This window comes from Mixophyes fleayi, chromosome 8 (genome assembly GCF_038048845.1).
Source record: "Mixophyes fleayi isolate aMixFle1 chromosome 8, aMixFle1.hap1, whole genome shotgun sequence".
NCBI classification, from domain to species: domain Eukaryota; kingdom Metazoa; phylum Chordata; class Amphibia; order Anura; family Limnodynastidae; genus Mixophyes; species Mixophyes fleayi.
The window spans coordinates 110,094,366-110,120,703 of record NC_134409.1 but is presented as its reverse complement, the minus strand read 5'-3'; the positions used below and the strand labels follow the sequence as shown (position 1 = coordinate 110,120,703).

The following is a 26,338-nucleotide window of genomic DNA, read 5'->3' as shown; positions in this document are numbered from 1 at the left end:
AGTACAAAACAAAGATGAAAAAATAAATAGGGCCTGTTATGTTCTATCTGGTTTTATGGGGTTGGGGGGAGGGGGGGGGGGGAAGGGGGGTCAACCCAAGATAGCGTGCGAGTTATTTACCAAGGAGACAGACAGACCTGGATGCCTAAGAGCCAGATGGCCATGCACCTACAAATGTCTACCAAAATTCAGGTTCCAGCAGTCATGTCTATTGATACACATCTTTCCTGGCTGCTTAAAATATGCTGCTGGCTCCTAGATTTCACTGTCTCCTGAAATGTACATTTTGTTTGTCCATGCCCACTCTACCCACCAGACAGTGCTGTCATTTCAGTTCTAATGTTTGTACATGTAGCTTGTGGGCACAAAAATAATGGCACTTTCAATTAATATTTACAATAGCATTACTACTACATAACATGTACTACACCACAGGTGTAAAAATAATTAGTCATCATAATGCAATGGGTGTGACAGAAATGGCCAAAACACAATAATTAGATGTGGGTGTCCACGTAGAACAAATGAAAAAAAGAAATAAAAATCAGAAAACAAAAAAAAAAAAAAAAGGTCTGAATTATTTTGCTTGTATTCAAATACTGAGCCCAAAAATTAGACATGTAAAGAACACCCCACAATGTCACGCCATGAAGGGGGCCATTTTTAATTTTTTTAAATGCAGTGGTATCATTACATATAGAAGAAAACCATAATTAAAACACTTCTGAAACAAGTGCTCCGACTGCTTAGTAGACACACATAAGATAATTAAAATTGAGAGATGCAAACAACTAAAATGACCGTTTTCTAAAGAAATATCCAAATGTACAAACTTGTGTTATGTGATCTCGAAAGCTTCTCTTTTTACTCCACATAACATCCTATTCAATGGTTAAAATTGTAAAGCGGCACATTTGTTCCCCCCCTCGCTGCTGAACAAGAACTGCACCTGTGACGTTGTGTCAGGAGGATTAAACAAAGTGCAGGCCTATTGTATTGGCCACAGAAGAACTAGAACAGGTATTGTTACAAGATTAAGAACCATCCAGAAAGATCCCAACAGCTCTCAAAGTCAGTCAACCAGAGCAAAAGACTGCTGAACGACAGAGTTAACCGTTTCCCATCAATGTGTATACAGAATAGTGTGTGTGAGAGTTCAAAACTGGTGAGGGGTGGGGGTGGAGAAAACCCAAAAAGTAAATTTCTGCTGCTCAGGGCTATCTTAACAACATTATGGGCCCCCGGGCAAAGCAGTGCACCGGGGCCCCTAGATATAGATATATAGATGTATACAGATACAGATATAGATATATATCTCTATCTCTAGATATACTTGCTCAGTGACCCTTGTAGGTTTTTTTTGCAGGTTTTTTTCTTTTGCAGGATTATTTATTCTCATTAAGAGCCGTGCCTATGGGGCCCCCTTACCCGTGGGGCCCCCGGGCAGCTGCCCATCGCACCCAATGGAAAAGATGGCCCTGCTGCTGCTCCATGATAATGGCATATGCACGGAGATTAGCAATTAGCACCTCTCAAGTCACTGTGAGAAGCACTGCTATATAAAGTAAGGTAGAATTTTTTTTAAAATAAATTTTAAATATAATATAATAATAAAAAAAATTATATATGTGTGTGGGGAGGGGGGGGGGATTATTGGATGAATTACACAGATTGATTGGAACTTTGTTTTTCCCCCATAGCTTGAAGCATGATGCCCCCAAAATACACATGGGGACATTGAAAAACTGTACTACCTGCATACCTCCCAACATTTAAGTGAAAAAGGGTGCATGGCCATGTCACATCATAAGGGCGATAGTCATATCAGATTGCAGATAATACAAAGCTTCAGGTGCTCTGGGGGAGTGTCTAGGCCACCCCCAGCTCTGCTCCCCTCCCCTAAAAACCACCATTAAATTGTATCACAGTCTAGTGCAGATTCCAAATACATAATATAGATTTCTTAAACCTTGTCCCATATAGGAGCTTGTGCCCAGTACACCACTGCTCTCCCAATATGATAACCATATTATCCATATATGCACCACTAAATCTATATGCTCACCACTTAATTTGCCACACACAATGGAGATGTGCATGCGCTGTATGTACATGTGCAGATTAGGTGCAACAGAGCGTGTGACGTTTCTGGAATTTTCTTGTAGTCATCGAGGGGAGTGGGCAGGGGCGAGAGGTGGCTCCTGCCAACTGTGTAAAGTACCAGTATATCTAGTGATTTTTGAACTGATGGAGATAGGATCTTATCCTATACTTTTAATGGGACAAGTTACACTTTTCAGTTGTACTGTGACAGAGGCAGATTTCTAAACGCATTTTGACCAATGTAAAAAAAGAAAAGAAAAAAAAAAAATAGATAAAGTCTACCCAATTTTGAAGCGTATACACATAAGATGGTGGGAAAACACCATAATTACCCTGTGGCAAGTGTACCATGAGGGCAGCAGATGTATATGGCTACAGTTTAGATCAGCTCTGGGTTGACCTCCCACATGGTCATGTCCCTACAAAATAAAAAATAAACATCCAAACATTTGTGAAGGCAGTGGGAAGTTATTGCAGTGGTTCCAATGAGTCATCAGACCAAGGACAGGGTTTAGAACATCTTCTGAATTCATTTCAGCTCAGCTAATGGGCCCACAGAGTATAAATGACATTGCTACTTCCCAACAATAGCCACCTGCACCTTCCCCACCAGCAAATATAATTGTTATTCCGCTACCTAAAGTATCATGTGTTCCTCACACCGCTTAGATTGTAAGCTCATTTTCGCAGGATCTTTACTTCCCGTTTCAAGTCACTGTATGCAATTTGTTTGGGTCATGTCATGATCCCCTCAATGTACAGTGCTCCATAATATGTCAGCACTTTATAAATAAAAATATACTCAAAGAGGCAGAAAAAGTTTTACCAGAAACTATATACACACAAAGTATATATTCAGTGGTGAAAGTAGGAGTGTATATGGCGATATGTCATACTGCTGCGTCTCCACTGCTTGGATTGTGAAACTATTAAAATTTCACTTATAATTTTCCATAACATATAAATCTCTCAGAATATAATCACTAGTTATTAAATATGAGAGAAAAAAAAAAAAAGGAAAATTTCCAGGACAAGAGGCTGCAGTCTTACAAGACTAATGTCTCCAAGAGTAGCAGATGCTTGGGGCAGAGGGGAGTGTGGACGGTCAACACCATTAATACATAAAATGGGCAGACCAGTCTGTCCACCACGAACATGCCATGTAGTTTGTCTATTTTAAATACATGGGCCATTAAGTTATCAGCCAATAGGTGCACTGCATACAAATTATATCCTCTCTTAATCCTTTGAGGGCTCCAGGCTGGGTTACCTTTTTTGTAAAGGGAATGAAATGGTTTAAATCGAGAATTTGAGGTTAGGAAAACTAGGTTTATTACAAAAAATAAACACCCACACACAAACACACCCTACACACAATAAAAGGGTGGAGTAAATAATGTAAAAATATTGATTGCAAATTGTACACACACATCACATAAGGCCCAAGAACTTCATAAGTAGGGTTTTCAGCATTTGTTGGAACCCTATTACTCATTTTTTTTCCCCACATGGAAACCCTTGGCTAATATTTTATATATAAAAATTTTTACGAGCAAAACATTGATTGAGCAAAAGATAACAAACTGACAGGAATACCACTGAAAGCACCTACTTTGAAAGGATTACCCTGAAGACTTCTTTCAAACAAGCAAAATTTGATGAAACAATCGCTACTTATCAAGTTATTTTTAAACTGATCCAACTTTCAACTTGTAGCACTTAACAAAAATTACAGAGAAATTAATGTCTGTGGCTAACAAAATAGATCAGACAAATGTAGTTTATGGATACTAAAGAGCTCCATAAAAGCTTTGAAATTACATATTGAAACCCTTCTTTATTAACCAATGCGGATATGAAGCCTATTTCCACATTTTTTTTGTGATGCAAATGGCTAACTGGGAAAACTTAACAGACCCATTTGGGCAGGGTGTGTTTTGTCTTTATAATAGATACATTCTCTTAAATAAATCACAAATGTGGCTCATTTAAAAGCAGCAATCCCATAGAGAAGATTAAGTACCTTGTAAGCACAAGGTCATTTTTCTTAGCCATCCTCCTACAGATTTCTTTATCAAATGCTCTCTGGTTAGGAGGAGGAAGAAAAAAAAAAAAAATGCTGCCAGACACATACACAATTACAGCTCTCAGCATGTCATAGGATTGAAAAGGAGGATGTACCAGTACAGACAGAGCTCAGAGGGGCGTTCCAAAGCCTCTATGCTCACTACATGTGCCATGTGACTGTGGTTGCTATGGGAGTGTTGAAGTCAAATAATTTGACGAAGTCTGCTAAAGTGATTAATATTTTTTTAGTGTGCAATTATGATTAGTATAATACGTTTAATGGCACAATCACCCACTTACATTTGTAAATAGTACACACTTTCTAAAGTTCCAATCCACACTCAATTATTTAATAAATGAATCAGACTTTTTATACATAGATAATATTACGGTAAAGGTATTTATGGTTCAGGTCCTCTAAAATATATGAAGTTTGGTCTCCTATTAATCCATATTTTCCCAGCAGAAATGCTACTGCACCTAGCAGTCGCTAGTTATGAGCAATATGAGAATAAACTGACCCATCAACAGAGTGCTTGTGAGTATTAAACAGTTTTTTTTCCGCAGTAAGACATGTATGCAACAGTTGGAGTGAGTTGACCCCTCCTTTAGAGGAAGATGCACTAACTGACAGGATGCCACCCTGTCTGTTGTTGCTGCTAACGGGCTGGGCTTATTTTACCACCGTTCCTTTTCGGTATGCCAAATGCACCCTCTAACCGCAGTAGGAGGGGCTTACAAATGCTGCCACCACTGGACTCCTTACCGGCTTCCAGTGCCGGGTTTCATCTGGGTAACTGACGCTGCAAGTGTACCCAGTTACTGGTGTACCTGGGGCTGGTACTCCTGACCTCTTCCTATGGATCAGGTTGACTGTGGATGGATCCCCGTTGGCCTATCACACTGGCCAGAGCTGCTGGGTAGTGGGCAGAGCGGTGGTACCAGAAAGCTGGGTCCAAAGCTCAGCAACAGCTGGAAACGGATCAGAGTTGGGTCTAATCTGTGGGTCACAGGGATAGAGACGTTTTCAAGCAGATCTTTGAAGCAAGTGATGTTCATTTGCTCACCCTGGTTGAAGGTACCAGTGAGCAGGTCAGATGAAACTAGAAGAATTTTCAATTTTTTTTTATACAGTTTTGGACACAGCCTCACAGGGTAAGCCAGCCCCCTGAGGTCTGAGTTATTTTTAGTATCAGGATGCAATGTTTACCAAAACATGGATTTACATGCAATGCAAAGCTAACAATATTTACACTTATCTGTGATATCCTAAAACTTGCTGTGATTTCCAAAATCTTGATTTAGACACAGGAAATCTAACAGCAAGTCTGATTAAACTTTCCTGTGCCTCCAGGTGTGTTTGGACATCATACATCAAAATGTCTAATTAACATGGGTCCTTTCTTCAGACAGTTGCAGAATACACGTTTCCTCTACTTGAGAATTCCCAAAGAAAAAAAAGTTACAAAACCCTAAACAAGTCATTTCCCTACACCAAAATACACAAGAGACTTCTCAACAAATGCTCATTGTATCATATACCTCAGAAATAATGCATTTCCTCTAGCAAAGTCAAAATAAATTTCCTCCCCTGGTCTCAGAAATAAAAAGATATTTCCTTTACCAAAATACACACAATATCAAAAATAAGTACATTTGCAATTATATAAATACACGCCCTGTGCCATTCCCTTTACATAAATTTATACTATAAGTTATTTATAAGTGATCCAGTCACACTGACCTATGACCAGCAGTCTACTGGAACATTGTAAACCCTGGACCAATGAAGAACTTAGTGTTATCTGTATATATTTGTGACAGCGTTTTGTTTCTAAACCGAACAGCATATAAGGTGGCCTCCGTTAAGGAACGGTCTCTTTGCCAACGGGCATCAGCTCTGACGGACTGTCCCTGGATCCAGGGCACGCAGCGTATGTGTCAGTTGTACTTTGTATTATTGTATTCTGGAATTCAATCTCTTTTGTGCTTTGGAACCACATTAGACTATATTTATTGGTGACAATAGAAACAGACATAACAGGAGTCCAGAATCATAAGTCAGTCTGCCACAGTGACTTGTTATTTTCAGGGACACCGATGGTGGACAGGTACAAGCAGACCCTAGTCCACTCAGTCATTAGTCTAACCTCTGAGACTTTTTGCTCACCTGTGTGCCGAGACTATGACCAGCCGAAAAAGTGATAAATTAAGCTAACATCAATGTTAATCATTTTTCTGTGCAGTACCCACAGGAATCAGGCTTTATTTATTTTTTTTAGAATACACTGCATTTTCCAAAAATAGCTTTTATATTACACCGGACATTGCAAAGAAATTCTACCCAAACATGCTTTACTATTAAAGTTTCAAGAAGATGAACCGAAAAACGTGTTTTGTGGATTTCATTTTTTTGAACTCCTGCATATAAGATGTAAGAACAAGACATTCTATTTAAGAAATCTAAAAATCCTAATGCATTAAATTATGGGTCACTAACCTTTATAACCCAAGACTTAAATGCACAGGAGTTTTTTTTTTGAAGGTAGCGTAATACCAGTAAACAAAGACTGTATATGCATCTAGCAAGTTTGGAAAATGTTTACAGGGATTGCTGAAAGAGCTAAAAAGTTCTTCTGGAGAATATGGGGGGGGGAAACACACCTACATTATTTTTTTCTTTTCTTGCATGCACATTTGTATGTATTGGCTCTTTTGTTTTCTGTAGTGTATATGGTCTATTGATCACATGATCAACACCCAACATCTGCTATAGGGGGCGGGGGGGGGGGGGGGGGGGGGACGACTCATCACTTTTAGTATGCAAGTAGAAGCCAGGATGGAGGCAGACAGAAGCTCTTTTAGAGCCTCTGCCATCCATGGAGTCTCTTTTTGTTGTCTGTAGATTAGTGCATGACTAATACGCCATAATGTGCTGGGGACAATTGGAACATATCTACAGGGCTAGCAGTGAGAGAGTTAAATGAGCCGTTTGCTCAATATTCTGTGACACTAATCTCATGATCATTCACAGAATCGGCAGCATGTTGTGAAAGCCGAAATACTTCCTGGAGTCTCATGACGTCACAGGAGGTTTCTAAAGAGCACAAATAGCATGCTCCTACCGGTACATGGAATGTTCACACGCTAATTCACATTCATTTTTATATCTGTCAACTGGGGAGGGATGGCAATTTTGGGCCTGCGAGACAAATACAAAATCATTTATATAGCGCCACAAATTAGGCAGCGCTGTACAGAGAGTATTTGTCATAACAGTGAAGCTTACAGTCTAAATTTACCAACACAATGGACGGGAAGCAAACTCATGACCCCAGCACTGTTAGGCCGAAGTGTTAATCACTGAGCCATCGAGCCACCGTGCTGCCCAAGAACATGGCACAGACTCTTCTACAAAAAAGTACATAAACACTGTTGTAGTGGTTAGCACTTCTGCCTTACAGCACTGGGGTCATGAGTTCAATTCCCGACCATGGCCTTATCTGTGTGGAGTTTGTATGTTCTCCCTGTGTTTGCGTGGGTTTCCTCCGGGTGCTCCGGTTTCCTCCCACTCTTTAAAAACATACTGGTAGGTTAATTGGCTGCCAACAAATTGACGTGTGTGTGTGTGTGTGTATATGTTAGGGAATTTAGACTGTAAGCTCCAATGGGGCAGGGACTGATATGAATGAGTTCTCTGTACAGCGCTGCGAAATTAGTGGCGCTATATAAATAAATGGTGATGAACAATGAAATACATGTAAAATTATCTTCTAGAACTATGAGCAACTACAACACCATAACCAATTACTACTATTGAATGCAGAGACTATTATAGTGACATCTATACTATAGAGACAGTCTAGTGACTGATGTACAAGCTAGTCGTGATCTCCATACAATACAGAGAACATTCTAATGACCAATATATGTGGCCTTCACATCACTACTAGTGAAAACAATGTATACTAGTGGCTACTATTCAAAGACAGCTTTGTTTCAAAGACCACCATAAAATGCAGACCACCATATACATATGGTGGTTTTGCTATGTAGAATGTTCCCAATGTCCGTTTGTAATCAAATGCAGACCTTAGATCTCTGGTGGCAACCCAAAGAATACCACGCAGCCCACCAAACCCTCATAGTCTCTTAACATGCTGGAGTGGACATTTGGCTGGGCTGAGATAATGTCATTCCCAGAAGTGTGCAAGCCAAATGCAAAGCCATAAAAACAAAAACATTTTAGCTATATCTTCGTCCTAACTAGCAGAATGTTCTTCTAGTTGGATGGAGAGAGAAAGTATTATCATCATCATCTATCTATATATATATATATATATATATATATATATATATATATATATATATATATATATATATATATATATATATATATATATATATATATATATATAGTGCCACAAAGGGTCTGCAGTGCCGTACATAACGCATGGGATAACAGTACGTGGCATACAGGGTAGTACAAAACAAAGTGCAGTAAATGTGAATGTTTTGTTAAGCCAAAAAGAGCAATGGTTTTAATTCTGACAGTCATGAGTAAAATGAGTCATTCGCAGTAAATTGACAGAACAAATATAGTTATCACTAAGGTATGCGAGAGTAAAAGAGAATATATACAGTACCGTGCAAAAGTTTTAGGCAGGTGTGGAAAAAATGCTGCGACGTAAGAATGCTTTCCCAAAAAAAAACAAAAAAAAACAAAAACACGTTAATAGCTTATTCTTATCAATTAACAAAATGCAAAGTGAATAAACAGAATAGAAATCTAAATCAAAATTTGCCGTGACCACCATTTGCATCAATTCTCCTAGATAATGTGCATAGCTTTTGAAGGACCTTGGCAGGGAGGTTATTACACACATCTTGGAGAACTAATCACAGATCTTCTGCAGATGTAGCTCAAATCCTTCTGTCTCTTCATGTAATCCCAGACAGACTCGATGATGTTGAGATCAGGGCACTGTGGGGGCCACATCATTACTTCCAGGACTCCTTGTTCTTCTTTACACTACAGATAGTTCTTAATGACATTGGTTGTATGTTTGGGGTCCATGTCCTGCTGCAGAATAAAGTTGGAGCCAATCAGACCCGTCCCTGGTGGTATTACATGATGGTTAAGTACCTGCCTGTATTTCTCAGCATTGAGGACACCATTAATCCTGACCAAATCCCCAACTGCATTTGCTGAAATACAGCAAACTCACATGGAACCTCCACCATGCTCCACTGTTGCCTGCAGACACTCATTGTACCGCTCTCCAGGACTGCTCGGTAGCAGGCAGAGCGTTGACACGGACGCTGGATTCAACACAAGACAGCCAGGTAACAGATTAGAGTGTAAGCTCTTATCTGTTGGTCACAGTATACAGTAATGGTAATAGTTGCAGGCAAAATCTTCAAGCAGTGATGTTTTATTGCTCAAGAGCCCTGACAAGAACTTTTACACTCTAGTTTGAGGTACTAGCGATTCTCCAGAAGTTAGATGGTATGATACATTACATGGTCAAACAGTGTTCTTTTTGTACAGTTTCTGCCTCCTATGTTGGCAGGGAGTAAACCAGCCCCCTTTTCCACCCAGGCACCAAGAGTCTGAAATATTACATTCAAAGATTAGCATCAGGATGTAATATGTTCTCTAAACTTAGATGTTAAATGCAATTTATACCAATCTGTTATTTCCCCCAATTCACTTGCTGTCTACATTGTTCAGTGTTTGTCTAGCGTTTTAAGACAGGATACAGGTAACTACCCCCTGCTGGTTATTAGAGTGTTGGTTACTCACAGATGAAAAAAGTCTAATTAGCCTAATTGGGATTTCCTCTAGAGAAGTTACAAAACAAAAATTTCCTCTAACATTTGCCTGTTGTATGAGAAGTCAGTACATTTCTAATACAGAAATACAACACCGTAATAAATAAAAAAACAGTCAGTACATTTGCAATGATATAAATTGGTGCCTGTGTCATCTGAAATAAGTTATTTCTAAGTGTTCCAGCCATAGTACATAGTAAATGGGTCTCTGCCTGTCGTCAACAGCCTTACAATAGCAAATAATTTTGCCTTTTACGTGTCAGTTAAACTCTAATAAAATATACTAAAAGTAAGATTAGTTACCTGGAAAGTTTGACAGAAGAGGAAGATATGAAGGATGTCAGTCTGGTGGTCCAGGTCAAATTACCATCAGCAGACAACTTGGGAATCAATAGATTGAGAGATTTTTCCAAGAGAGATGAGAACAGTTCAAAATAGTTGGGCCCATCTGCCTTAAAATTGCGGTTTTCTTTGTTTTCATTGTGGAGGGGCACATGTATGAATCGCAACTGAATAAATTTTACATAGATTGTGCAGCACTGCACACAGCAGAGATAATACGTCTACAACTCTGAAAAGATTCCTGTGTGCAGAGAAGCCTCCGCCTCTTGGTTTTCCATAATAAACAGAGGAAAGCACTGGGACACTGCAGCTAATTATTGCTTCACTTCCCACATGCTACATTCCAGAGACACATCTGACGCAGAAGCAGCCGTCTCATCTGTTACTGGAAGAAAGTTCTGTCACTGAACTTCCAGAAATTGTTTCCAAAGGGAATGTGAAAAATGTAAAGCATTTTATACACTCCACAGAACCAAAACAGAGCGAGCACAACACAGCATGATAGACTTTAACTAATACTTTAAAGTGTCAGAGAAATATACATGGAATATAACAAATACAAAAGTAGAGACACTGAACACCAGCAAGATAAATGTCTATATTATATGGTTTGGTACAGCTTAAAATAATAATAAGATAAAAAGCAAACCATCAGCACCATACCCAAAGGGGACAGCTACGCTAAACCAGTGTCAAGGAATGCATGTAAAATTCACTCAATACCAGCAATTAGAAGTAGAAGCATTGTCCATCTGCTGATCTTTTGATTACCTTTCTGAGGGGGTATTTGGAGATGTAGGTGTGTATATATTTATTTATTTTACACATACATCATTTAGCATAAATGAAAGGGTACTTTTAAACAACCAATCCCCCCTCCATGTAGCAAATAAACAATCTCTCCACCCTTGTTACCCAACAATGGGCACAGACCAGACGCAGAATTACTAAGTCCATCCAGGCCTATAAAAACAAAGCAGAATAAAATGCTTATTTTCTTCTTGTATTGCATAGGAAGGAAAAGATTTAATCCGGCTACGTTGTGAACTGTACAATGTATATTCAAATTGCTTATTGTTTTAAAGTTAAAAAAAAAAAAAAAAAAAAAAAAAGAAAAAAAAAAGACTCAATCCTACAAACAAGGTTTTGTTTTATTCTTTGAATAGGAAGCCAAGTACCCTTTAAGCATGCATCTGATATTGCTTTGTAAGAGGACAGATAAGAAAAGGGACTTGCCCTTTTCAAAATCTCTTCAAGGGGGCAGACAAGTATTGCTGCCAGTCACACACAGGCCAGATTCATTTAAGCACATAAAATGCCAAGGCGTGCCATATTTTGCATAAAATCTCACTGCGCATGCCCAAAAACTAACTACATGCCAGAAAACTATGACATTAATGGAAAAGTTTGGGGGGGGGGGGGGGGGGGGCACTCTTTTGGGACTTTATATTCAACATATGTATTAGACATATCCTGCAGTGTATTGTCTGTTACAACATCCTCATTGAATACGGACATGTGTATACCTGTAAAAACATCCCCTACATGAGATTACCGCTTTACAGACCAATTTTGGAATCATGCTGTTGTATCTTTAACCACACTTATCTGAATGGAAGCAGAAATACAACAATATGCCTTTAGAGCAAATAAGCTGCTATTGAACATGCACATATACATGAGCCTCTGTATTACTTTGTTTCAATGCCCAGAATTAACTGAAGCTTTTATTCTTTACTAAATACATCCAAGACACCATCTGTTCCATCCCTTTGACGAAAGCTGCTGCATTTAAACTACTACTTTGAAGGACAGAGTTGCATCACTTAGCAGCAGTCCTGAAGTCATAAGCAACAAGCTTGTAAACAGTATTGGACAACAGAAATTACTCTGTACAAATTGCAAGTTGGTGGCAGAACACAAGGACATTACCAGTGATGTCACCATAAATATCACTGAATAATTATGTTTTCCAAAATTATAATATCAACACATTTATCCAGCGTCCCATGAACGTAGTCATCTGTAATGACTGGCAAAGAAATAAATCACACATTAACTTTTAAACACAGATGCAATGGCAAGTCAAGGTAAGGTTAAACAGAATTTATCTTTATAATACAGTATAAAGATTTTAGTCGTCACCTAGTCACAGTGGTAGCAGCCATATATTTATCCAGACAATAAAAACGAAGTTGACCTATGTGTAAAAACAAAACACCCTTTAGGGATCTATGCAAAGGTTTATAATACAATACAGACCAACACAAGCTTTTTTTGGGGGGGATATTTCATCACATCCACAATGCAAACTCAACTACTATAGAAAACCATACGATGTAAGGTTCAACAAGTCAGACCAATTAAAATTCTTCAGATGTTCTCTTTTAAGTATTGACTTTATTTTAGTAAGAATTTTGGAATGGTGGAAAAAAAAAAAAAAGTTCAAAACTAGTTAAAAGATTTATTTAAGTGGCTTAGTGAAAAGTAATCCCGCTTTTTTGCAGTAAACTGTAGTTCGTTTACACGCTTGTTCTGCCGATTTAATATTGAATCCGTTCCATAGGCCACAATAGACGAGACACCAAATGGAAAAGTTACAATGAAAAAGAAAAGGGTTTTTTTTTTTGTTTTTTTTAAATGCTTGTTATCAAGCGATAGTTAATTAATAAAAACAAGTCTCAGACAGAGGTGTATCCTCCTTTCATTCAGCAACAGGACTACTAGAAAATATAATTGGCTAGCTGCAAGGGTAGGGTTTCTCAAACCCACTCCCCAGGGCTTCCCAATTGTGCAGGTTTTCCGGATCACATGTGACATAATTAGGAGCACCTGTGGATCTGTTACAATGTATCAGTCAGTAATGAATACACCTGTGCTCCAGCAAGGAGATGCGGAAAACCTGCACTATTAGGGAGCCCTGAGGACTGGGTTTGGGAAACTCTGTAAAGGGATCTCCTCTGCACAGCCCTCTTTAATTCATTCCCCAGGTTCAGCAGAATTGAGGTCTGGGTTCTGACTTGGATGTTCCAATACTTTGATCTTCCTTTTCTGAAGCCATTCCCTGGTTGACTTCAATGTGTGCTTTGGATTGTTATGTTGGAAGATGAAATGCCTCTTCAGCTTTGACAGATAACAGCAAGTTTCTTAACAAAATATTGATATTTGAAGCTATTCATTTGGACTTGAATTTATGTCCCAGCTCAACAGATCAAGAAGACCCAAAGCATGATGCAAATATTTAGATGGACTTTGATGTTTAGTTTGTTTCTTGTGAGACGTGGCTTCCGTCTTGTCACAGTCTCCCATAGCCCAATACGGGAGATTGTAGTCACAATGCAGTGAGTGGCCAGCTCCTGACAGAAATTCCTGGAGTTCCTTTAATGTTGCCATAGTCTTCCTGATAGATTCTCTCCTTATCCAGTCATCAACTTTTGAGGGATGCTCTGATCTTGACAATGCCCCAGTTGACTACTTACGGATGATAGACTTTACAGTCTTCCATGGCACACCCCTCTGTACAATAAGGACCCCCCCACCTTGATATTTTGAAAGAGTCTTGAGTACTATGGCTATCCCAGTAGGATGCAACTAAGAAAACTTCAAGGTACTCCTACAAGAACAGGTGATCATTATTTGGGGTTAATCATAATCACATTCATTGCTGGCAGTTATATGCTAAGTTACCCTTGAACAGGATTTTGTATTTTATTGAACAACTCTGGACACAGCTACAGCTCCATTCTGAACAGGTGTGCACACTTATCCAAACCAGGGCATTTACACTTGAATATTTTTGGTTGCTATGTCTCATTAAAAGGTCTGTATATATGAAATACCTCTAACAAATCTTTGGGCACTGGGTATAGGCAATCTAGAAGCATTCTTTAGTTATATGGATTAGAAATGAAAGCCATAGAAAAGAGTGTGTGCTCTTGTTAAATGATATAGAAAATAAAGCAGTGAACTACCACGCCAAGGTAAACTTTCCTTTCAATTCCACTAATCATAAATGCAATTATAAATCAATGTAAAATTTAAATAAGTTAATAAAACTATATTTTAATAAAAACAACCTACATGGGTATGTTATACCACCAATAAACAACCGTAAGTAAATATTATTAAAATATATTCATACCATTACAGGGATATTAAAAGTCCCAAAAAACATAAGTCTTTAAAAGCACTTAATGGATGTTCTTCTCCTTTTATATAGGCTCAACATTTGCACAAGTTATAGATGTTGTATGGACTTTTATTTAGCAGTTAAAGGATGTGACCGCTAAATAAGATCCCATTTAACATCTATAAGTTTGTGTGTAGACTTATATCCACTGTGTACATGGTAAATGGCGAGGGGGGAAATATATCACACACTCTTGTGAAACCCATCTCATCACTGAACAACCTCTACCAATGCCAGTTTGTTATTTCGTTATTCTGGTGACACACCCAGAAACAATTTTGTTCACTTCCTGCCCTGACTATCACTGAGAAAAAACAAAAAAAAACAAAAAACACATTAAGATTGATTGGAGCATCTGGTAACTATTCAAAGGTCTCACCTTTAATAAATACATAAATCCACCTCCAGTAGTATAAAGAGATTATATACATGGCTATACCCATGGAAATGGAAATTTTTCTGAAACCAACTTTTTTCATCTAACCCCATTCCAATTTACATCTCGTCCACCCCCCCCCACAAACAAAATTAAATATAAAAAGATACTTGCCATGTTGGAGATGATGCTTTTTTGCACGATACCTAGTGCACAGTAAGACAGATAGCAGTTGTGTGCATGCTGGACTGATGAGCAAGACCAATACGGAGCCGATGATCCTCAAGCATGGCGACCACATAAGATTATATATTCGGATAATGCCAGTGATAATGGTGCATGTGGCAAGCATTAGGTTTTAAGTACTTTTTGATGCCTTACATAAGGCCCCTTTAGTCTGCAGGAACACATTGTAAAATTAGGTTGGATCAATGTGGGGACAAGCTCCAGAATCGGGGTTCTCCCAGATGCACAGCCTCACAGCTTCTGCTGCCTAAAGGAGTGTGTCAAAGTAATGATTCTCCTACAACAACACACAGTCACCTGGTCATCCTCATAGGTGTAAAAGAAAATGGGATACACGAGACCAGGCCACCTTTTCCATTGCTCCATGGTTCTTGTGCTCACATGTCCATTGTAGGCACTTTCAGCTGTGGACAGGGGTCTGCATGGGCACTCAGACTGTTCCGCGGTTATGCAGCAAACTGCGATGCACGGTGTGCTCCATCAGAGTCAGCATTAACATTTTCAGCAACTTGCGATACAGTAGCTTTTTTTGTGGGAATCAAACCCGACGGGCTAGTCTATGCGCCCCACACACATCAATGAGCCTTAGGCACCCAGCGGTTCACTGGTTGTACTTCCTTGGATCACTTTTTGTATGTACTAACCACTGCATACCGGGAACACTCCACAAGACCTGCTGTTTTGGATATTCTCTGACCCAGTCATCTAGCTATCACAATTTGGCCCTTTTAATAGTAACTCAGATCCTTGCGCTTGTCCATTTATCCTGCTTCCAACACATCAACTTCAAAAATGGACTGTTCACTTGCTGCCTAATATATCCCACTCCTTGACAGGTGCCATTGTAACAAGTGAAGTGAACAACATTGATGATCTTGTCAGTGGTTTTAATGTTGTGGTGTATATTTCTTTTTTACATAAAAAAAATAAAATAACTTAAAGTGTATAGGCATTTTACATTGCTAGCAAAAAAACAAAGTGTCTTTTCACATTTAGTCATCTTTACTTGTTTTAATGATTTAAACAACCTACTTTGCATAGGACCACAATCCTTTTTGTCATGAATGCCTGGCTTGAAAGACAGGCCCCAGCCATGCAAATCACAAACGACTTTTGAATAGAGAAAGCAAACGAAAATGCCCAGGCTTGTATAATTGCATCAGTATTTCTTGTGTGATATTATCACGCATCTATATTTGATATACGATAATAGTGTTTTCCCCAAGTTGTATTCAGGCTGAAACAAGTAGTAAATGTATTATTCAAAGTTTTGTTGTTGAATGTGTACATGGACTAAATGTGGCCCTATGCACAGATGTTGTTAACAACACATAGCACAGGTTAAAGAGTCATTTTCATATGGGGAGATGGGGGTGAGCACAGGCAGATCTTACCCAAGACCATGGGAAAGAACTTTATCACACCAGGCTTTGTTCACAGAACTCCTGCTGATTAATATGAATAACCCCACAAATCCTCAGTGCTTCTCCCCAGTACATGCATGGACAGACAACACACACAAGAGACTTACCAGGACATACAGCAGCACAGACAAAAAAAACAAACAACTTCTCTCCAACTTCCTTCAATCAGAGCCAAAGATCCCAGCAGCCCTCCCCCCATATGTGAGAGACAGGAGAGTGACTGCTGCCTCCCCCCCTCCTTTTCCTCCTCCAGTGACATGTGAAAACCTCAGGCAGCCTTTAACTTCAGACTCAGGGGCTGTAGTGTAACCCTCTCCTGGCCAGCTGACCTCTAGTCTAGACAAATAGGACACTGAGCATATGCTCCCTCCCACCTTCTCCTGGCTGCAGGTATGGATCTAGGGAGGTTCCTTAGTGAATCACAAGACATTGCACATGCCTGGAAGTAGTAGAATATGAAAGAAGAGACAGCATGCATAACATACTTTTTTTCTGCAGTAAGGACAAATATAAACTGACCCATATATAATTCAATAGATGACTGCAAGCACTATGAAATGTTGCATTGCTATGCATGGATGCATTAGATCATGAATGCAGATGACTGCATTATTTAACATACACTAAAATGTTTTACAAGGGAAATTAGTAACTAAGGGCTGAGAAGAGAAACGATTTAAAGGAAAATTATTGAAGATAAAGTTCAGTGTTTTCTACCAGCTCTTGGAATTTGACTAGTGGAAATTTCCAGCCCTGGTTATACCTTAAATATAAGTAAAATAAAACACATTGGGCAGAAACAGTAACATTGTAGCCAGCACACTGTATGCACACACAATAAGGGCGGTCTGTATACACAAATCAATAATACACACAATACAGACACGTTCAGCAGACATAACTCACCAGAGTAGCAACTTTATATCAATCCAACGTGCCGGAGCCTCTAATGCAGGGCTGTTCTGGGGGAGAGCCAGTGCACTCTGCAGTTAGGGCTTGTAATCCAGGGGTAATCTGGGGATCCGCAAGGTTGATAATCCAGTGCTGATTTAGGGGTGACCCCTGTCAGTGCTATTGGAAGGGGCACAGATCCCGTGGCGCTGTAGGAGGATCCGGGCTGGTGATATGAGGGGAAGGACTTGCAGGGAACCCCGGTGACTTATTAGATGGGGGGCAGCGGGGGACCCCGGGAAAGCTCCTCGCACAGCGCAGCTCTCCGCAGCAGGAATGTGAGGAATGATGGAATTCTCTTCCTGGCAGGTGGGCAGCTCACTCAGCGCTCATTGGCGGAGAGGCCTGGTGAGCTCAGCTTATATTAGCATAATATGGGCGTGACGTCACAGGCCAGGCAGCAGCAGGTAGAAGAGATACTCAGCAGAGGCAGATACAGGACAATGAGACACTGAGCAATGAGACAGAGACTGCAAACATTGAATGGCGAGACAGTGCAGAATGAGAGAGATGCAGCAATGAGAACAACATTAGTTAACTGTTAATTAACAATTATCGATACCTTGTATTAAGAGTATCTGCAGAACTGTAAATCAACATTAATAGATATTTTTTACTACAGGGGAAAAACTGACTATGTGCAGAACTGTAAATTAACATTTATAGATACTCCCAATACAGGGATAGACTGACAATTTGCTATGTCTGGTATTAGAGAAACAGAGATAAGAGAACATACAATAACTGAGCAAAGAGATTGCTACTGAGCAATGAAACAAACACAGGAGGATATTTACAAAATGCAAAATCTCCACTTCTCAGTACAAATATAAATTTGGACCCCCGAGCACCTTGATTTCTGCCAAGGAGCATGGCTTTACAGACCAAGATGGTGGTGTTTTTATTATTTTTTTAATTGAAACCCGAGGTGCGCTTCCCCAAATCACCCAGTGCTGTGAAAAAAACAGTGCTGGGGACTTGGGCCTTTGGACCCTTCCCAAAAGGGAAAGGGCCTCATTCCTCCACCGGAGCCAAAAGGCCCTGTAGGGGGGAAGGGTCTTCAGGACTACCTCTGACAAAAGTCTCGGGCAGCACCCTTTACCCCAAGGTCGGCCAAAGCTTTCCTCAGGGGACTGGTTCTTTAACTCCACCCAGAAGGAGGGAGCCTCAGACAACTTAGTGGGGTGTCCATAAGGGTCGTACCCAAACCCAAACTGTGCAAATGAAAATCAAACTAAATGAAATCCGTGCAAAAAAGTGCATAAGTCCTATATGTTCAATAAATAAAAAAAATAAAAGTGCCCATAGGCCCCAGCCTCATGGCCGGAGGGTGTACAAATGATTCTGGCCGGGACCAAGAAATAAAAGTGTTGGGTTCACTCAAGTGCATTGTGCTATGTGCCTTACTCTGTGCAACGCGATATTGGGTCGCAACAATCCGGGCATTTTCAGGTCACCTCTGGGCCCAGTCCCCCAGAGGCACAGACATCTCAAGCCGCCAAGACACCACCATCCCTCTGGCATCAGACCTAGGTTACCTACACCTTTCAGGGTGGCTGGATTCCACCCCTACTAGAGCAGGCACTACATTTGATCTTAGCCAAAGGGCCAAGAAGCAACAGCTGCCTTCATGCTTCCTTCCTATTGCATGACCAATTTTGACTTAAAGGCACGCTAATCCCATTTCTTTTCTTTACTTGTATTTTGGGCTGTCATAGCGTGTAAAAATCCTCTTTATTTTTTGTTCTGTGTCTAGCCAACAAGCTTTGTGTTGACAGCATTTCATTAACTCAGTAAGGCTGTAGTCAAGTGGTATCTTCACCTTATCCTTTTTTATTCATACAGCTTCATATTATATATTGTAGTCCTGATCCTGAAACCACTTTTTGCATGTATCATTGTGTGCGGATATAGATCTCTGAGTAGAGAATAGCTGTGTTTGCATTATCTTGTTAGGTGGAGGAGGGAGAACAGATTAAGGCTGGGTACACACTACAGAAAATTTCTCCTGATGCAATATAATTAACAATTTTACCAACGACCAAAAGTCCCGGTCAGCATGCCGATTCATGTGTATACATTATACACGTATTACAAGATTTACCTTCAGACCTGTGCTCTTCATTTGTCATAACCATCGGCTGAAAAGATTGTGACTCTGTAAACTCTACGGGGATCTGGTCATGAGTGCATACACACTGCAGAATTGGAACGACATTGTTCCATCATTGAACGTGGTTTTTAATTTATTTATAAAATCAAATCAAACAATACAATGAGCTTTGGAACGATAGTCGTTCATCGTTGGAGCGTACATCCTAATGCGATATCAGGCCAAACAGTTGTTTATCGTGTGATTGGCCTGATAATCAGAAGAAAACCCTGTAGTAAAAACCCTGTAGTGTAGCCTAGGGAGTTTGGATTAGACACATTGGGCCTGATTCATTAAGGAATGTTAAGTAAAAAAATGAGTAAGTAGTCTCCTGGACAAAACCATGTTACAATGCAAGGGGTGCAAATTAGTTTTCTATTTTGTACATAAGTTAATTACTGTCTGTTTTTTCATGTTTTTTCATGAAAGGTAGGTCTTTGGTAATAATGCAAGTTGTTCAACTGGCTAAGGAGCAGAATAGTATGGCTGACAATATTAGAAAAGGGACTGGGAATGAATAGGGATAGTGCACACTTTTGAAGGGCTGCTTTACCATTGTCCCTCTACAGTGCCATACCTCCCAATGGTCTCAATTTTGGAGGCACATTCCGGTTTGCGGCCTGCAAATTGGGTGGAGATTAAAAGTAAAGTGGGTGTAGTTTATGCTAAGTTATCCAATTGTGGGCTATTTTTGGTTTAAATGGAGGTAGGGCTTATTTTGTCCTGCTTTTGGGATATTAAAAATGTTGGGAGTTATGACCTCTACACAACTATACCCATAGCAGTCTATGCAACTGCTATGGAGTCCATCAGCATAAGGGGGGGAAGGGGCTGTCCCAGAGGAAAATATGTACCTTAAAGTACAAAGTTAATGGCTTCTTAACAAATTGATCCAGGCAGTTATAGGATTTGGAAAATGATGAGGATAAATTACTGTATATATAACTGAGACTAATGTGTCAGATTGCTACTAATGCAATTAGTCCTCTGCAGTATTGTATGCTGACTAGAGATGGAGAAGAAATCACTGTAGATATAATTTATAATAATAATAAATGGAATAAAAATGTCTGAAAAGAATAAGAACTTTTCTGTAAGTCCTAAAGCCCTTTTCATCGTCCATATGTCCATATATAGCCCACACTTTTCCTCATGTGTTCTCCCTATAGTCTTATATGCCAGGACATAGTTCTTTCTGAGGGTACTCACCCCATGGCTCCAACAATCCATCTGTTCTCCATACTCTTCTCATTGCGACACCTGTCATTATAATTTATTCTACTAGTGACGCGTGATAAGCTCCTCATTCCGTGTAGCACAGTCCAGACAATGGGGCATATTTATGTACCAACACATTTGATGAAAGATAGTTTTCAATCCTTATCGCATGTAAGTAAATGATACTTGTAAAACTAATTTGTAAGTGTGGGTAACAAATGGAAACCTGCATTTTTTCCAGAATGTAGTGCAAACTACAAACGCCATACTGTACATAATTTCTAAAAATGTTGCACCACCTATACATTTTTTTACTGTGGTATCTAAAATTGCCTCTTGTAACTGTATAAGATCTGTATAATACCTCTTGCAGTGGCAAAACTACTGCCATTGTAGGGGTGGGGTGGCTAATGTGCCCAAAGGTGAGTGGCACAGACAATGCCAGTCCACTTGTTTCATAGGCTTCCACTCTTGCTAGGCCTCCACTCTGCTCCTCTGAGCAAGCTTGGAGGCCGGTACATAAGCAGTGAAGCCCAGTTTGTACTCAGTTATGGGCCTTAAGGCCTGAATGAGGCACAAGAGTACTAAGGGGGCTTCTGGAGAATGACCCGACATCACCCCTCACATTGTAGTCGAAGAATGCCTACCAAGACTGTACTACACATGACATGCTAAGAGGCACTTGCTCAAAGTCTCCTTAGAAATGATTTGGAAGTGTTGGCAACTATGCAACATCAATACTATAGCTTACAGGACAGAACGGCTTCTTGAACTCACATAATTAGGCTAAGATTATATATTAGAGTGCTAACTCTGATTGGAAGGCACCACATTATATTTTTAAAAATAAAAATTGGAATTCATTTTGAAACCACACTGTCACTCACCGGACCATGAGTGCCTCTTCCCGGACATTTAGGAACCGTGGCCGTCCACCTTCCTGAGGGTCTGCGCATGCGCAGCCCTTTTCTATACTTCAGTGTATACCCCTTTAACTTAATTGGCAGATCAGGCAACCTCCCTATATTAAGCACCTGTGGTCACTACCACGTTGCCTGATCTTGGAGTCTCATTCCTCATGAGTCTCTGAAGGTGTTCCTGTATTACTTGTGTATTCAGTGCTGCTGATTCCTGTGGTTTCCAAACCACTTCTACTACTGTGGTTCCATACCACTTCTACCATCAACTTTATCATCATGACTGTTTGCTGATTCCTATCCGCTGCCTCCGTGCACTACAGTCTTCTACACCACTTCAACGTTATTTTATATCAATGTGACTGTTTGCTCATTGCTATCCGCTGCCTCCGTGCACTCCAGCTTTTACCTCACTCACCTGCTTCTCATCAAGTCTGTTTGCTGATTTCTATCCGCTGCCTCTGTGCACTACAGTCTCCTGCTTGCAACTCGCCTGTGTTCAACATCGTGACTGCCAGCTGACTACTATCCGCTGCCTCTGTGCACTACAGTCTCCTGCTTGCAAATCGCCTGTGTTCAACATCGTGACTGCCAGCTGATTACTATCCGCTGCCTCCGTGCACTACATTCTCATCTCATCTTTGCTGTGGCTTCCTCGAGACTGCCGCTTTTCATTACCATCTGCTACACTTCGTGATCTACAGCTCCTGCCCTGCGCTGCACTCCTGGTTCCCATCGCTGTTGGTTCCTGTGGTTGCTACTGGTTACCTCCGTGTGCCGCTGAGTCCTGCCGCTGTGGTCAGCGCTATCGTCCACCTCCTGCTGATCCACTCTCCACGCCTTCACGTGTTCCACTGGTCTCTACCCTCCTGTCAGCATTGGATTTGTATCTCTTCTACTACCCTCTGCTGGATCATCTCCATTCTCCTGGGTTTCCTATGAGTCCAGTTCCACGTGTTGCTGACTCCTGTGGATTCGTGTCCCTGTCGGTCTACTCACCTGTGCGCTGCACCTGCTAGACCGCTGCTTCTCCTATCCAGGGACTTCCTATCCAGTCGGCCTCCAGCCGCTCAGGTACCGCTGCAATCCCATCTGACTGCTACTGCTGAACCACGGTATGCATACTTCTCATTGACTGTGCTGTGTATTGCATATCTTGCTGGACTGTGTTTGGTTCTCTCTGGAGTCTGCTATCCGCTGAGTCTATTGCCATCATTGACTGTGTTATCATTGTGCTGGACTACTTCAAGAGACTTTCTAGATTGCAGACCTAATCGGTCATTTACATATATATATATCTATATTGTGCATATTACTGTGGATCGTGTATAAGGTGCCTGTGTATATCCTGTGTTGCAGTCTTCCCCCGTGCACCTCCTCACATATATATGCAGTGGTACAACTTGCTGATGTCAGACCACTGATCCCTGTTTCCGGTATCACCTGTTCCATTATCCTCTCACATAGCAGTGGTACAACTTGCTACCGCAGACCACTGACTACCTGGATACCTCCACTTGGATTCCATTCCTTCACTCAGACAGCGGTACAACTTGCTACCCGCAGACCGCTGACTCTCATCACCTCCTTGTTTCTGTTGGACATTCCTCCTCACTATAGCAGTGGTACAACTTGCTATCGCAGACCACTGACTACCTTCACGTGTCCTTGTCCATACAGTTCCTTGTGTATCATTACCTCATTATTACCAGTGTTGCTAGTCATAGACTTTCCTGAGCATCTCATCGGCCATCATTTCATGTTCCGTGATCACCCAGCTACCAGAGTACCCTATTACCATCTACATTGCTCTGGTAAGCCTACCATCTGGTGATCCCTGGGTAAAGACTCCTAGTGCCCGTGACAGTAAGATCAGGCCATGACAGACCCAGATGTGGAACCTACCGCCAAAGAGATGCTGCAACATCTGGTTAGCCGTGTGGAGCAACAGGATGCCCGCCAACAGCTGTTACTTCAGTGTTATCAGTCATTAACCTCCCAAGGAACATCTGGACAGACTGTGACAGCTACTACTGAAGCTCCTGTGCTTTCCTCCGTTTCCCCATTGCCATCCCAGGTGTCTATAGCTTCCACGCTTCACCTGCCTACTCCGTCAAAGTACGATGGAGACCCCAAAACTTGTAGGGGTTTCCTTAACCAATGTTCAGTCCATTTTGAGCTCCAACCTCAAAATTTTTCTACCCATCGTTCCAGAGTGGCCTATCTTATCTCTTTGTTTTCAGGACAAGCCCTGGCTTGGGCCTCCCCTCTGTGGGAGAGGAACGATCCAATATTACAAGATAGTGCCAAATTCATTTCTACATTCCGAAGTGTGTTCGATGAACCAGGTCGTGTGACCTCCGCTGCTTCCAGCATCCTCCGTCTGCGACAAGGATCTCATACTGTAGGCCAGTACGTCATTCAATTTAGGATCTTAGCCTCTGAACTTCAGTGGAACACTGAAGCCCTAGTTGCCGCCTTCTGGCAGGGGCTTTCCGATAAAATTAAAGATGCACTGACTACCCAAGAGCTTCCTTCGTCACTTGAAGATTTGATCTCTCTATGCCATCGTGTTGATATGAGATTTCGTGAAAGAGAGGCTGAGAAAACGACTTCTGCTAAAGCACCTTTTCGCTCTAACCCTCAATTTCGTCCAGTGTCACCCGCTGTGATTCCCATGGAGATTGGACGTTCCAAGTTATCTTCTGAGGAGAGGAAACGAAGAGTCAAGAATAGACTCTGTATCTATTGTGCTGATTCCACTCATGTCCTCAGCTCCTGCCCTAAGAGATCGGGAAATGCCAGGCCCTAACTAGTTCTGGAGAGGTGAAGTTAGGGTCCCTGGAGTCCTCTCCATCGTCTATGAAATCTAAAGTCTGCGCTTTTGATGTGACTATTTCCTTTGCTACCAAGACCTTTGAGTCACAGGCATTGATTGATTCCGGAGCAGCAGGAAATTTTATTTCCAAATCGTTAGTTAATCAATGGTCTCTACCAATGATTACCTTAAAAACTCCCATTACTGTGACGGCTATCGATGGATCACGTCTCATCAACGGTCTCATCACCCAGAGTACGTCTCCAGTAACCCTTCAGATTGGTGCTCTGCATCATGAAGAGATATCGTTTTTAATTCTTCCTGTTACGACAAGTCCGATTGTCCTAGGCCTTCCATGGCTTCAGTGTCATTCTCCCCAGATTGACTGGCGCACCCCTCAAGTCACGTCTTGGGGGCCTGAATGTCACCATCATTGCCTTTCCCAAGTCATTCCTCTCAAGGTACAGCAAGCTTCCATTTCAGCTATTTCACCGGGACTCCCTCCTCAATATGCTTCATTTACCGATGTTTTTGATAAAGCTCAGTCTGAACGTCTTCCTCCTCATCGTTCTTGGGATTGTCCGATTGATCTTCTTCCTGGCAAGACTCCTCCCAGAGGCCGGGTCTATCCACTCTCGTTACCTGAAACTCAAGCTACATCTGAATATATACGGGAGAACCTCCAGCGTGGGTTCATTCGACCTTCCACCTCGCCCGCTGGAGCTGGGTTCTTCTTTGTCAAAAAGAAGGATGGATCATTACGCCCTTGTATAGATTTTCGTGGACTCAATGCCATTACTATCAAGAACCGGTATCCCATTCCGTTGATCACTGAGCTATTTGACCGCATTAAGGGAGCCCGTATTTTTACTAAGTTGGATCTTCGTGGTGCTTACAATTTAATCAGAATCCGTTCCGGTGACGAATGGAAGACGGCGTTTAACACCAGAGACGGGCATTACGAATATCTGGTAATGCCTTTCGGGCTATGTAATGCCCCCGCTGTTTTTCAGGGCTTCATCAATGAGATTTTTCGGGACTTATTATATGTATGTGTCGTCGTCTACCTGGACGACATATTGATTTTTTCACAGGACCTGCCTTCTCACCACCAACATGTGGCAGAAGTCCTCTCCAGGCTACGAAAAAATTCATTGTTCTGTAAATTAGAAAAATGTTCATTCGAATTACCCCAGATTCCATTCTTGGGGTATATTGTTTCCGGAGTTGGTCTGAAGATGGATCCTGACAAAGTAAATGCTGTACTACATTGGCCCCAGCCAACTACTCTTCGTGCCATCCAGCGTTTTTTAGGTTTTGCCAATTACTATAGACGCTTCATTCAAGACTTTTCTTCCATTGCATCTCCTATTGTGGCCCTGACTCGTAAAGGGGCTAATCCTAAGCAATGGTCTACTGAGGCTATTCAAGCCTTTCAAACATTAAAAGAGTCCTTCTCTTCGGCTCCAATCCTTCGTCAGCCTGATGTGACACTCCCTTTTTTCCTAGAAGTAGATGCCTCTAATGTGGGCTTAGGAGCTATTCTCTCCCAACGCTCGGAACAGCAAAAATTCCATCCTTGTGCCTTCTATTCTCGGGGTCTCCTACCCGCAGAGAAGAATTATACCATCGGAGACAAGGAATTACTGGCTATCAAAGCCGCATTAGAGGAATGGAGATACTTGTTGGAGGGAGCTCGC

The 26,338-nt window shown here is 41.1% G+C and overlaps 1 protein-coding gene across 3 annotated transcripts in view; it reads right to left on the bottom strand.

The window, feature by feature from the left end:
• VGLL4 (vestigial like family member 4) overlaps positions 1-17,807 on the bottom strand; it is a 79,633-nt gene extending 61,826 nt beyond the window's left edge. For 2 of the 3 annotated variants that reach the window (XM_075183174.1, XM_075183175.1), the window contains exon 1: positions 17,489-17,807. Coding sequence is in view for 1 of the 3 variants with exons in the window: in XM_075183171.1 (XP_075039272.1) it covers positions 16,690-16,697 (8 nt within the window). In the remaining 2 variants the exon portion in view is untranslated. Of the gene's footprint in view, positions 1-16,689; positions 16,708-17,488 lie in introns of those variants that run through there. The other variant, XM_075183171.1, reaches the window with a different exon arrangement.
• Between the last annotated feature and the right edge of the window lie 8,531 nt (positions 17,808-26,338).